This window comes from Typopeltis vanoorti, chromosome 16 (genome assembly GCF_054136105.1).
Source record: "Typopeltis vanoorti isolate ZY-2024b chromosome 16, IOZ_Tvanoo_1.0, whole genome shotgun sequence".
Classification (NCBI taxonomy): domain Eukaryota; kingdom Metazoa; phylum Arthropoda; class Arachnida; order Uropygi; family Thelyphonidae; genus Typopeltis; species Typopeltis vanoorti.
In genome coordinates, this window is record NC_143564.1 from 61,972,264 (window position 1) to 61,986,797 (window position 14,534).

Sequence of the window (14,534 nt, forward strand, 5' to 3'; positions counted from 1 at the left end):
AGATCATTGATGAATGGCATAGCATTAACCATGGTTGTGCCAAGTGAGTATTGGTTTGGAAGAGAGCAAAGAGACTCATTGATGACACAGTTGAAGAATATAGGAGATAGAGAATCTCCTTGATATATGCTTCTAAGTGCTGGGATGGATGCTGATCTGGAGTCCAGGTTGCAAGAAGTCATGCATGGTAGTATGATAGTCCTCTAAGCCTGTTTGGCAAAACATGTTGTCATATTAATCTGTCTTCAAAAGATGCCTGCCCATATTATGATGTAGAATTTCTGTTGTCTTGACTGAATAACTGTCTGCAGAAACTGATTGGTCCACATGTCACTGCGATTGAAATCGCCATCTTGAGTAAACATTGCATTGTCTTTGAAAAGCATATAAGATAGAAATTGATTAAAAAAAAAAAAAAAAGAAGAAAAGAGATAAAAACCACTGGCAGTTGACAAAGATGATCGTGTGGTAAAAGTGCTTGAACCTGCTGGAATGGTAGGGATAAAGTCGATTTTCATGCAAGACTATCCATATAACTGCTTGGGTTAGACATCCTCTTCCACTCACTAATATTCTATGCACTAGTGAATAGATTTTTTACCACTAGACACTCTTTTCTCAGTTTCTGTTTCTTTTACTGTTTATCTTCTTCATGTTATGGTTCATAAACTGTGCAACATTCACAAAAGCAGTGATGAAGATGAGTGAACATTTGAGAGCATGGAATTCATTGACCAGGAAAAGTCTCTTAATAAAGCTGATATGCATTTTTGTTGGCAGATCCTTAAGTGTATCCATAATAAAAGTCAATAGAATAAACATAAACTCATCCTCTATCGTATAACAATGGCATCATGACTGAGAAACACTGAAACAAATAATACCAAACTGTTTTGCATGTTTATCAGTATTTGTATAGCAGATACTAAGGGCTGCAGCTCAGAAATGCAAGCTTTCCAGTCCCATGTTTATGGGAACCCTTCTGTTTGTTTTGAGGTGTAGAGTACACTTTCAAAGTTTTATGACGGGGGTGTGGGGATCACCCTGCAGAATGAATGATTTTGCGGAATCACAAAATCATTCATTGAAACAAGTATTGTTAAGAAGCACAATCTTCCATAATGGAGACAAAAACCAGGTATTATACATACGCTCAAGAAAAGGGTGATCTCTTTTAAAAGAGATGAAGAAAAACTTAAGGAAGAATTACATTCTCTACTTGTGAGCCACAGATATTCTAAGAAAATGGTATAAAAAATACTATTCTCTACTCCGCATCCTGCTCCACAGAACTTTTGTTTCTATCTTTTATATAGGTAGACTTTTCCTCAAGATCACCAGCCCTCCACAATCCTTTCAACAAACATCCTGGGGTTTATAATATTCCTGTTCTTGTGACCTTTCTTACATAGGACAGACATCTAGAAGTTCAGAAATCAGATGAAAAGGGCATATTGGAGATGTCAATAACAACAGAGAGGACAGCTCAGGTCTAGCTTTTCATCTCTCTCTCTCACACACACATACACACCATAACATTGAATGGGACAAGAGCTCCATGCCTTACATAAAGGACAACTTCACTGCCTGCAACATAAAATAATCTGTTATGGTCATCCACTCACAAGTCACACACACAATAGAAACTAAGGAATAATTCTATGTGATATTTGGAAATCGCTCATTAGATCTTTTTGCACGTCAGACTTTAACTTTTCAGCCAACTATCCTACACGCATCACTGAACAGTAACTGACCTATGCTCCAAGTGTTTTCTGTTTTTAATTTATTGTAATGGTTCCTACCCATTTCTGTATTTTTAGTAATGTTATGGTTCATGTTAGCCTTTTATTGCAATATTTTGTTCATCCTAATTCTAACAGAAGCCACCAGTGTATGTGCCAAAACTAGTTGGTTTGACTTATTTGTATTAATGTGGCCAAATAAACCCAATATATTTGTTCTTATAAAATGAAGACAAAAGTTATTCATCAGTGCTGGTAAGAATGAGCCACAGTAGGATAAACCACATATCTTTTTATATAATCTTTCCATGAGGAATGAATCTACTCACTATCTATCATCAAGAAACATACATATGAACATGACATAAGCTGCATGACACCACACAAAAATGAACCTCTTTATATAACTGCTTTTTTAATCATTTATGCTGGCCTGACCTTGGTGAAAAAAAAATTCATAAATAAATAAAAATTTAAAAAAATAATAAATGGAAATAAAATCAATATTTTTTTTATACATAATAACTATAATAACATCATCATCATCAGTTGCATCAGTCTTGGGACTGGTAATGGCTCAGCAGCAATTTCCGCCATTCCGCTCTCTCATTGGCTTTCTTCTTAACCTCCTGGTAACTCCTCAAACCCGTGCTGTCTTTGACTTGGTCAAGAAAGCTTTTCCTTGGTCTACCTCTTCTTCTTTCCCCCCCTATTTTGCCTTCAGTTATTCTTTTCACAAGTCCATCATGTCGAAGTATATGTCCAAACCACCTATCCCTTCTAATTTTGATCGATTTTATTAGAGTTCTTGTTTCGTTTATCTCTCTCAGGACTTGTTGGCTTGATTTTTTTTCTGTCCATTTTATTTTGTTCATGCGACGCCAGCACTACATTTCAAAAGCCTCCAATCTTCTTACATCTTCTCTGCCTAGAATCCAGGTTTCACATCCATCTCTTTACTAATTTTTTTTTCAATTGTAGGTTGAGGTTTCCTGTTAAAATGTTTTTCATCTTAGAGAATTGGGCTTTTGCATTGTTTATTCTTGATCTTATGTCTTCTCTTGTTCTGCCATCTTCTGTTATTAGGCTACCTAAATATTTAAAGCTTTTCACTTGTTTTATTTGTTCCCCGCTGATGTCTATATGCTCTGTATTGATAAGGATTTTGCCTGTAACAATTATTTTAGTCTTATCTGTGTTGATTTTCATTTTATATTTTTCAAGGTTATCAGCTATCAGCTAATGCCTTTTTATTCCTGTATACGGGAGTAGGCGAGGCCATTTAGCCCTATCTAACTTTTGGAGACTGATTGGGCAGTTCAATCTCCACTGGTACCTAATCAGAGACAGATGGCCCAAGGCTATCACTAATTAAGCGGTATGCAGTGAAGAGAGACGGCTCAAATGTGCCGCCATCTCGTGGTCCCTAACCCTAACACAATATATTTAATGTCTGAAATAATGTGGGTTCTATGGTCGATTTTCTTGAGTTTATGGGATGAAAAACCCGAGTTTCCAGGAGGAAAAACCTGCTTGCCCGTGCCAGAGGGGGCAAATATATAAATTTTTCAAGGTTATTATTTAGTAATTCTAGCATTGTTTTTAACGTTCTTCTGTTTTCTGCTACAAGGGCTATGTCATCAGCAAATCTTATACACATGACTTGCTCACCATTTATCTTTATGCCACTATTTATTTTATCTTTAGTTTCCTGAATGGCCTTTTCAATATATAAATTAAATAAAAGTGGTGAAAGTATACATCCTTGTCTTACTCCACTCCTTATATTTATTCTTTTCTCCTTGTCATTGATTTTAATCAGTCCATTTTGTAAATTTGATAAATTATTTTCTTATCCCTCAAGTCTATGCTGATATTAGTTAGACAATTTAGGAGTATTTGCTGGTTTACTTTATCAAATGCTTTCTCTAAATCAAGGAAGCAAATGTAAGTATTTTGATTAAGGTCTAATCTTCTTTCTGTTATTGTTCTTAAACAGAGTATTGCCTCTCTTGTTCCTTTATTCTTTCTGAATCCAAATTGGTCTTCATCCAATAGACAATCTATTTTTGAATAAATTCTATTTTGAATAATTTTTAGCAGAATTTTGCTAACATGTGGGATTAAAGCTATTGTTCTAAATTGGCTGCATTTGTTTGCATTATTCTTTTTTGGTATTGGTATTATGGTTGATTTCATAAACTCCTTTGGTATTTCTCCTCTATCACAGATTTGGGCTATTAATTGATAGAGTAAGATTTTTGTCTCATCACCTAGATTTTGTAGCAGTTCTATAGGAATATTGTCTACACCTGGACTTTTTCCCTTACTCATTTCGGACAGTGCTTTATCAAATTCTTTTCGCATTATTGGGGGTCCTAGATCATCTTCATTTTGATTTTCTATGCTGATATCAACATCAAGTTCGTCGCCATTATAGAGATTTTCAAGATAATTCTTCCATTCCATTAATATATCCTCAGATTCTATTAGTAATTTTCCATTTCATCTTTGATGGCATTGTTTTTGCTGTTCTTATTAAATTTGAAAGTCAGTTTGTTTATTTCTTTATAGGCTTTTCTCTATGTTTTCTTTTTTAAATAATTCATCTATGCTATTACACTGTTCTTCCAGGTATTCTTTTTTGGCTTGTCTACATTTTCTTGTAATTTGATTTTTAAGATATTTGTATTTGGCCACATCTTCTTCTTTAACAGCATTTTTATATTTTCTTCTTTCATCCATAAGGCCAAGTATTTCGTCTGTTATCCAATGTTTTCTTTTTTCTTTTCTGCATTTTTCAATAATTGATTTGATGAATTTGTAATTAACTCTTTAATCATATTCCATTGGTTTTCAATATTATTCTGACTATTTATGTTTTCTGGAATGTTATGATCAGTTGCATCTTGGTATCCTCTCTTTACTTCTTTACTCTTTAATTTTTGGTTGGTTTGTATCTTTGGATTTGTTTCCTCTGTTTCAGTTCTGTTTTCATTAAGACAAGGTTATGGTCACTACTAATGTTGGCACCTGGATAGCTTTTACAATTTTTTATTTGGTTTCTGTATCTTTTCTTGACCAATATATAATCTATTTGATATCTATTTGAATCCCCAGGTGCTTCCAGGTGTATCTTCTTATTTTTGGAACTTGAAATAGTGTATTTGCTGTAACTAACTGTTTTTGTGTACAAAATTCTATTAATTGCTTTCCTCTCTTATTCCTACGTCCAAGACCAAATCTTCCTGAAACATTATCGCTCTCTTCTCCTATTATAGCATTCCAATCTCCCATTATTATTGTATTGTCTCTGTCTTTAAAGCTGCTCCAGATTTCTTCTATTTGTTCATAAATTTCTTCTATTTCTTCATCGCTATGTTGTGATGTTGGCATGTAGACCATATAATATAATAACATATAATTGATTAAAAAAATTACAGTGGAACTACTTCAAATGCAATTGTACAGTCCTGTTGTCTTAAGGTTTTAGTTTGTTGGGGTTCTGCCTTCATGTTCTGGATCCTATATGGGTTACAGATGGGTCTTCTAGATTCTTGGAATTACTAATCCATCATTCTTGTTGAGATTTAGATGATGAATCAGCAACTCACAAACTTCCTTGAGTTTGCTTTCAAACCAGGTTTTGGTGCTGTGTAGGGACTTGTTGTCTTTCCAGCTAATTCTGTGATTTTTAGATTGGCCAAAGTAAGATAAACCATAGGTTTATCTTACTAGGTCTGAATAAACACCTGGGAAAGCCATTGGTGGTGGAAACTTGTCTTTAGCCAAACTTAGAAATGAAGAAATCTTATGGAGAGAGTGGATCATCACTTGAATACACTGGAATTTCATTACCCAGTGTGAGACCACTGCCCTGCTTATTGGAGGCCTGAAGTGATTTGAAAAAGTTCCATGTTTGGTTTCTAGAGCAGGGTTTTGTACTATGTAAAAATAAATTAAAAATACAAAAAATATATAAAATTGATAAAAAAAAAAATAAAAAAAAAGTGAAAAAAAATTCTTATCACACCTACAGTACAAAACATACTAGAGGTTCACCAATAACCTTTCATGAATGAGAGCAAACAAGTAATAAATAAAAAGCGTAATTATTTTCTTATTATGCTGAGATATAGCTTTAACATGGGAGAGAATTTTATAATTATCTCTCCTCTGCACATTTTCTTGTTTTATTCTTTATAAGAAGAATTCTTATGCAAATAGCTATAGAAAAGGCATGAAGCAGAATATTATTATTATTTATTAAATAAATAAAGGGAATTAATGAACCTCTTTATTGAATAAATAAAGGTCATCAGTTAATTTCATTTAATTTCTTTTGTATACAGTCATGAAATTTTGCAAGACCATAATAATACTACATGATAATATTCTAGTGTAGATTTGAAGGTAAAAGTTGAATTGGTTACATAATTAAAATGGTGAAAAGATATGTAATTTTATATGAAATAAGATTGTAGTGGATTTTGCTAGCATTAAAACTAATAGGATTATTCCATTAGAGAATGGTATGGTGATCAGCATTTAAAGTGGTATGTTGTTGAGGTTTTTTTTGGAAGTTTTTTTTTTTTTCACTTGATTAGACTATAATAAATTTATAAAAAAGAAGGATTGGCTATGGACTCTTCCCTTGCTCTTGGTTTAGCTAACCTATTTATTGGAAACTTTGAAAATAGCGCTTTAAACAATTATCATAAAAAACCAAAAATATGACTATGCTATGTAGACGATATATTCATCATATGGCCAGGAACAACAGATGAACTCATTGCTTTCAAAGATTACCTAAATAATTTGCATGATAATATAAAATTTACTTTAGAACAAGAAGAACTTAGGAAACTGCCTTTTCTAGACATTCTATTAGAAGTCAATGAAAAGGATAATAAACTTCCTTTCTCAATATATAGAAAACCCACCAACACAGGAAGATTTCTTAATGTGGCCTCACACCACCACTACCACCACCCTTCACAAAAAATAGGTCTAATAAAAACCCTAAGGGACAGAGCATATACCATTTCCAGCACAGAAAAACAGAGAAATGAAGAATTAGAATATCTAACACAGATCTTTCAAAAGAATGGTTATGAAACCAAGACTATCAGAAAATCCTCCACACACCTCCTTACAAGCATTTCTCAGAAACAAGATTTCAAAAACACTATCACACTTCCATATATCAAAAATGTTACAGACAAGATGGCTAAATTACTTAACAAATATAACATCAAAGTAGCCTTTCTGCTGCTGGAAAAAATTTCGAGTCAAGATTTCTGCATCCCCCGAAACCTCCTTATCATCCTTTAAAAAAACCAGGTGTTTAGAATTTATTGTTCTTGTGGCATCTGCTACGTAGGAGAGACAGGAAGATCTGGGGAAATTTGCATGAACGAACACCAAAAGAATGTCCAAAACAGAAGAGAACACAAATCAGGTCTGGCTTTCCATACCACTTCCACCGGCCACAATGTACTCTGGCAGAAAACAAATATGTCATACATAGAAAAAAAACTGTTACATAAGGAAATTTAAAGAAGCTGCAAACATGCTTAAAATACCAACACAATGTAATAAAAATTGAGGATTAATTCTCCACCAAGTTTGGTCAGCTTTAATAAAAAATATACCTCAATCAGACCTCGGACATTATGAACGTGAACAACAGAATGTGGCATCATCCAGCATTGTTTAAACTCAGCGCTGCTTTGAATCTGCATTCTGATTTTTAATTTTATGAATAGTCAGATGACTACAACTGTATAGTATGAACTATTACTAATAATTTCTCTTTTCTTTGTGTTTTAAACTTTAAGTTACCTTTTACTCTTCAGGGGTAAAAGGTAAAACCAGGTGTTTACAAAATTTTTTTAATTTTGTAAACACATTTCGTAAGTCAAACGACTTACGAAACTTGTCGGGTCTTTTATTAATTCATTGTGTTTTATATAGCTTATTAAAAAAATGTGGTCCAATTACCGGAATATGCCATGTGAACTTCTAAACCACAGAAACCTCCGCTTACAATATAATAAATTTACTTTAATCCTTTATTATTATTATTATTATTATTATTATTATTATAATATCACACCTCCAGGGAGTCGAAAGACTCATCGAGGGAGGGCATCAACTCTACAACTCCACGTCTCACTACTCCACCAACCTTCATCATCTGACACCAACGCTGACTACTCCTACCACTAGTGTTTTCATAGACAATCACAAACATCCATGCCCACATCGGGATTTGAACCCACATTTTGGTTGGAGAGCAGATACACTAATCACTCGGCCAACCATGCCGGTCTGGGTAGTGGCCCTTCCTTTATCCAAGTGTAAGCAAACAAAGTTTGCTCCTGAAGTATCTTCAGGACTGAGGCAACTTGTAGTAAAGGTGGACCAAGCTCTCATCACTTGTCTTAGTATCTCCCATAATGCAAAGCACATCTCAGCAACTTGGCAACTCGTATAGATAAATATGACTTCTCCATTACTTCCACCTTAGTATCGCCACCTCTGGGTCTGGCTCCCACTGACGAGACTTCAATAAAGGTCGAAACTGGTCTGGGTAGTGGTCCTTCCCTTAATGCATAGCATTATACATGTCCGCAAGGAGATGTGCTCTGCATTATGGGAGATACTAAAACAAGCGATGAGAGCTTGGTCCACCTTTACCATGAATTATCCTCAGTCCTGAAGATACTTCAGGTGCAAACTTTGTTTGCTTACACATGGATAAAAGATTAAACTAAATTTATTATTGTTGAAGTTTTGTTGTTTTTCCACAAACAAGCTGCCCTTGGACAACCCCCCCCCCACCAATGAAACCAAAAAGTTTATAAATGAAAAAAAAAAAAAAAAGAATGCTATCATTAGAAAATCTATGGCTGAAATTCCAAGCCAATGAAAATATATATAAGAGTAAATAATTATTAACAGTAAACAGCATAGATATATTATTCATGATTAGTCAAAGTTTTAAGAACAACAGGATAAATATTTTCTCTCTAGTAAGATGTTACATATATTTCATTACTAGACAGGAAACCATTCATCTTGTTGTGGAGTAAGATTTCCATTTTGTGGAAATGCGGGTAAATTTTTCATGACATTTGCTGAAACAATGTAAGCAAAGAAACTTTACTTTTGATTAATATTAGTGACAAATTTTTGCTAGCAGTTTTCATGTGTCTTGCTTTTTAGACTTCAGAATTCATTATAATGAATTCTAAAATGGAATAAAATGGAATAGTATCTGCCTATATTCAATTTTGTCTTCACATCAACATATTAAGTTATTAATACAGGTAACTCTTGTTATACACGATTTCATTATCCTTGAACATGTATGGCAATACAAAAACAATAAATGCAAATTATAAATTATAAAATAAATGAGAATTTGAATAGTGAAATGAGTTGATTAATGGACTTTCATTACCCACTTTCCCTTTTTTTTATGCGGCATAATTACAAGGACATTGTGATATGCCCTTCAGTTAGAAAGTCCTAGGTTTGAATCACTTCTAGAAAATGTGGAACCTTTATAATGTCTTTCTATCTGAAAGAGAGTTAACTGGTCTCATACAGTGGTGGCAGGGTTTTTCATCTTGCAAAATTGTCACACTTATTGGAGGACATATGCAGTTAACAGGAATATACTGGCCTCATAGCCTTAAATGCATTGACCATAATTGCAACAAATTGCCACTGAGCTAATTAAAGGTTTATTTTTTCTTTAAGTTTTTGAAAAACATTTGTGATTATTTTTAGATAGCTCTGAAAGAAGCATTTTACAAACTTTCAGTATGGATTATTGAACATGTAAATATTTATATTTACATGTGAGATTAATGCTGAGACATACATTGAGAATTGCATATGAAGAACTTAATTATTTTCTTGCAATTTTACACAGTAGTTTAAAGCCTATATCCAATTTTGTCTTCACATCAACATATTAAGTTATTAATTCAGCTAACTCTTGTTATACACAATTTTGTTATCTTTGTTTTTGCATATACACAGTTTCATTATTTTGTTACATAAGGGCTGTCACTGTTTCCTCTACAAGATGTAGAAGCTTCTGCACATGCGTCTTGTTTCCTTCCCCTGTATATTGGTTCAGCAGCTCAGTGTCCATTTTTTTTTGTCCCTACTGCTTTATTGGTCTGTGCAGTATTTGACTTTATATGTAAATAACTTTTGTTTTGTGCTCTTTGAGCAAGATGTCTGGCATGCGACAAACAGTGAAAAATAAGAATAAAAAGAAGAATGTGAATAAAGATCAAGTAAAGAAAAGCCCTAGGAAATCCCATTCTTCAGAGATTAAGTTGGAAGTTCTGAATTGGTTTGATAGAGGTGGATGTAGCATTCACATTCAAAAGGCCATAGGACTGGTGTGATTCTACATTCTCCTTTATATGGCTCAGCATGCCATATAAAGAAGATGTGATCATGATGTATTAATCATGCAAATACAGAACTACTTTAACTGTTATTTGTTTTATACATACTCAATATTTTATTTACTACTCTTTTTCCTTAATATATATGAAAAATTGGTGCACTTTTGATTGAATTAACCTTTAAAGATCAGAATCTTGCTCTCTTGGGAATGCAACTTTTATTATCCTATGTCATGAACCTCCCATTTTATGCATTTTTGATATACACAGCAATTCTTGAGAATGCAATCTCCACATATAAGGAGAGCTACCTGTATTAGTTAATGGTTTTTTAAATATAAAGATATTTTTGTTTTTTAAATACAGTAAGGCATTGCAACTTATTGACTAATTTTATACACATGGGCCACTGATAATTGTAAAGTTCATGTATATTATGATAGTATGTTTTGTGACATATCTCTCTAAATATCATCATTACCAAAAATTCTGTTGATCACTATTGGTGATTAGTGAAACTATCATCAATGTTAATTAGTATGTAAATATAGTAATAACACTGGAAGACAATATTTTGAATACAGAACAAATTTTCTTTCAGAGAGAAGAAACTTTTGGTTAGTTCTGATGATTATGGAAGAGATTTAACAGGCGTGAAAAACCTACGTAAAAAACACAAGCGTTTAGAGTCTGAATTGGCATCTCATGAACCTGCAATACAGTCAGTTCAGGAGGCTGGTCAGAAGTTAATGGCAGAATCCAATCTTGGAGTTCCTGAAATTGAACAAAGACTACAGGCTCTGGAGCAGGCATGGCAAGAACTAAAACAGGTTTGTACAAAAACTTGAATAGCGAAATAAGGTATGAAATATACCGGTGAAATTTGAATTATAAAAGATTGAGCATTACCGACAATTACCAAAAACATTACTGGCAATATTAAAACCTGTACTAAACCTGGATAACCATCTTATTTCAGTGTGCTTTTGCACACTGAAATAAGATGGTTATCCAGGGGTAAAGTGCTATTCCGAATTTTAGAACTTAAGAATGAATTATTGACCTTTCTTTCAAAATGAAGGTACAGATGCTTTTGTAAAAAATGTCTTCAAAAATTTTAATAGTGTTAATACAAATATCCAAGGGAAAAATGAAAATATTTTGACATCCACTGACAAATTGCCAGCTTTTCAGAAAAAAGTATTTCTTTTTTGAAAAACCGCATATCAGAAAAAAATACAGTAGATATGTTTCCCTCGCCCCATAATAACAGTGTCGAGGGAATTATTTCCTTATAACAGAACATTTAACAATATTGGAAGAAAAAATTTCAAGTTACTTTCCTTTCTTATATACACAATTATGACTGGATACAAAATCAATTTGGCACAGTTAATACATTGAGTTGTGAATTTCCATTACAATAAAAGGAACAATTAGTTACCTTGTCAACAGATCGTACTCTAAAAATGAAATTCTCTGAAATAACTCTTGAAGAATTTTGGATTTTTGTCCAAGCCGAATACCCAGCTCTCTCCACAAGTGCACTGAAAATTTTGTTAGTTTTCAACATCATATTTGTCTGAGCTTGGTTTCTCAATATTAACCAATATAAAAACTAAAAAGCGTGAAAGACTTACTAATATACTCGTAGACAAAGAGATGTGGATAGCCATATCACATATTACACATGATATTGCTGAAATCTGCAAAAGCCGACAAGCTCAAGTATCGCATTAAAATAAGGTCCAATTTTATAAAAGGCAAGTCCAGTTACGGTTGGTGAAGACGGAGAGTTGTAGAGCAGGTGCCCTCCCTCGATGAGTCTTTGGACTCCCTGGAGGTGTTATGTAATAATAATAATAATACTGCCAGCTTTTTTTTTTTTTTTTTTTTTTTAAACGTCCTCAACAGCTTTGCCTTCCTCAGTTATGCTTATTCATTTTGAGTGGCATTAAATTGGTAAAATATTTTAATTCTTATTCCCGGAAACGTTTATTTAAAGTCGACAAAAAAAAGAAAAAAATGTTATATCTTCCGTAATTGTTTTTTTTTTCCCTCTTGTTTCTCTTTCATGTTGTGCTGTTTGATATTTTAAATTTGCTATCTTATAAAGTTTGGAATACGAGGAGACTAAGATGACTCTCTAAGACATAGCAAGAAACAAATAACACTATTAATTGATAATGTATACATTTCATCAACTTTTAACTGTTTGCATTATCAGGACTACAAATAAAAATATTGGAAATTAAATGAAAACATAGGCCTAGGTCTTCCAAATTTTAAAATGAAGTTCCTGTAGTGTTGCTTTAAAGCAATTCATATCTTATAAATATACCTTTTTGAGTTGAATGAAATGCTAACTGGACTTTCTAGGTGGTAGGTGACTTTCATTGCCTGGTTAAACACTGCCTTGCTTATTGTTTTACCATCTTGGAAACGCAGGGTTTTTCATCCTGCAAAACAGAAAAACAAGCCCCATTAATACACACATCTACAGACATAAAATATTTAACAAACAAGGAAGGCAATGGGAAAACTTATTTTGTTCTATAATTATTCCCTAGTAAAGTAGCATTGCTACTCTACCACCCATTAGGTTGAGAAGAGAAAAAAATTCAATTGGATTTTAAAAATAGTCATAATCTACAATTATGAATCTTTTTACAATTGTTTTTCTGCATTAGTTTTGGTTTTGTAACCATGCACAATCGGCACTTGTGATGTGCATGATATTGATATGTTAAAATGAAATGTCAAGTATTTGAGATTGATGTACTTACCAGATACCTGATAGTTATAATAATTTTAATGTTCTTTATTGTAATTTATAATTTACAATAAAGATATCACAACACAACAAGTGTTGTGATATCTGCCATTCATCATAAAGACATTCTCTTTTTGGCACCGATGACAGTGTCAGCCATTTCTAGCCACTCGCTTGCTGCTTAAGGCAAGAGGTGCATGCTCACCAAGGGGATTGATGGATGATTGACAGCTGACAGAGAGAGTATGCAGTACCTGGATAATGAAAGAAAACAAGAAAAGAGAGAGAGAAGAGAAGTAAGAATGCAGACCAGAGAATTTTTTTTTAAGAAGTTTTTAAGGAAACTTAAGTCGGAATAAATTAATAGTAGAATCCATAAAAGGAATCACAGTAAGATGAATCTTTTACCTGGAAAAGTTGAGACTTTCAGCAAGTGAATAGTAATTAAAAGGAGATTTTAAGTAGATGTTCTATTTAAATGTTCGAAGAAACAAAATGAAAAGTTCATCTTCTGTTTCAAGGACACTGGTGATATTAATTTATCAGAACAAGTGATATGATTAGTGAAAGCTGAAACTGTGAAGTGGCTTTAATGAAAAGCTCTACTTTGATATAGTGCTTATAAAGCATTAAAAGAAACTGTTTTTCTCTGGTAATAAATTTATACATCTTATAATAAAACTGCTTGAGTTAAGAATAATTATACTCAGTGAAAAAACAATGAAGATGATGGGAACAAATGTATGCCAAATAAGGAAATACGGCATAGTCCCAGGGAAGTTAATAAGAAGTCATATTTTGGGAAAAGGCCTAATAAAGAACTGACTCAAATGAACAATTGTTGTTTGTAGGAATTCAATGCTGAAAAAGGCGTCTTCCCTCTGATGTGAGGGAAGACGCCTTTTTGAAAAAGGTTCAGTCTAGTAGGCTGATTAAGCTCATGTTTTACAAATCAATTAATAGTAGAATTGATACATGTTGATTGCACTGTTAATTGTTCTGTGATTTAAATTTTATTATTATTATTGTTATTGAATGAACACTCCATGGAGTCTAAAGACTTATTATTGGAGACTAACTATTTACATAATATCTATAACATCTCTCTCTTTGAAGTCATTGACAGATATTTTACTGTAGGCTTTATTTCAGGTTTTAAATATATCATAATTAAAATGAAATTATACTAGAAACAAATATGATTACAGTCAACCCTCTTATAACGCGATTAATTTGTACCACGTTATATGGAAACCGTGTTATAAGAAACTCAGATTTAACGTGCAAACCAGGTTAATTCGTGCCACGTTATATGGAAACCGTATACCGTGTTATACGGAATCCGCGCTATAAGTAACTCAGAATTAGTACTAATCAGATTGATTCGTACCATGTTATATGGGAACCACCCTTTAAATGATTTAAAATTTGGATTTTGTCCTCAAGAGATATAAACTTTCTTTTTAACTGTTTTCTTGTTTCTTTTGTGTCTGACATTATGCAAACCTGGGGTTAACAATTATTTTATTATTATTATATTACAACAAATAAAAAATATTACCTACAGTATTGTGTAATGTT

General features: G+C 32.9%; 1 protein-coding gene across 1 annotated transcript in view; it reads left to right on the forward strand.

Annotated features, from left to right (window-relative positions):
* The window catches only part of alpha-Spec (alpha spectrin), a 509,808-nt gene that overhangs the window by 346,314 nt on the left and 148,960 nt on the right, over positions 1-14,534 (forward strand). The window contains exon 36 of the mRNA XM_090406229.1: positions 10,782-11,010. Within this exon, the coding sequence (XP_090262355.1) occupies positions 10,782-11,010 (229 nt within the window). The remainder of the gene's footprint in view (positions 1-10,781; positions 11,011-14,534) is intronic.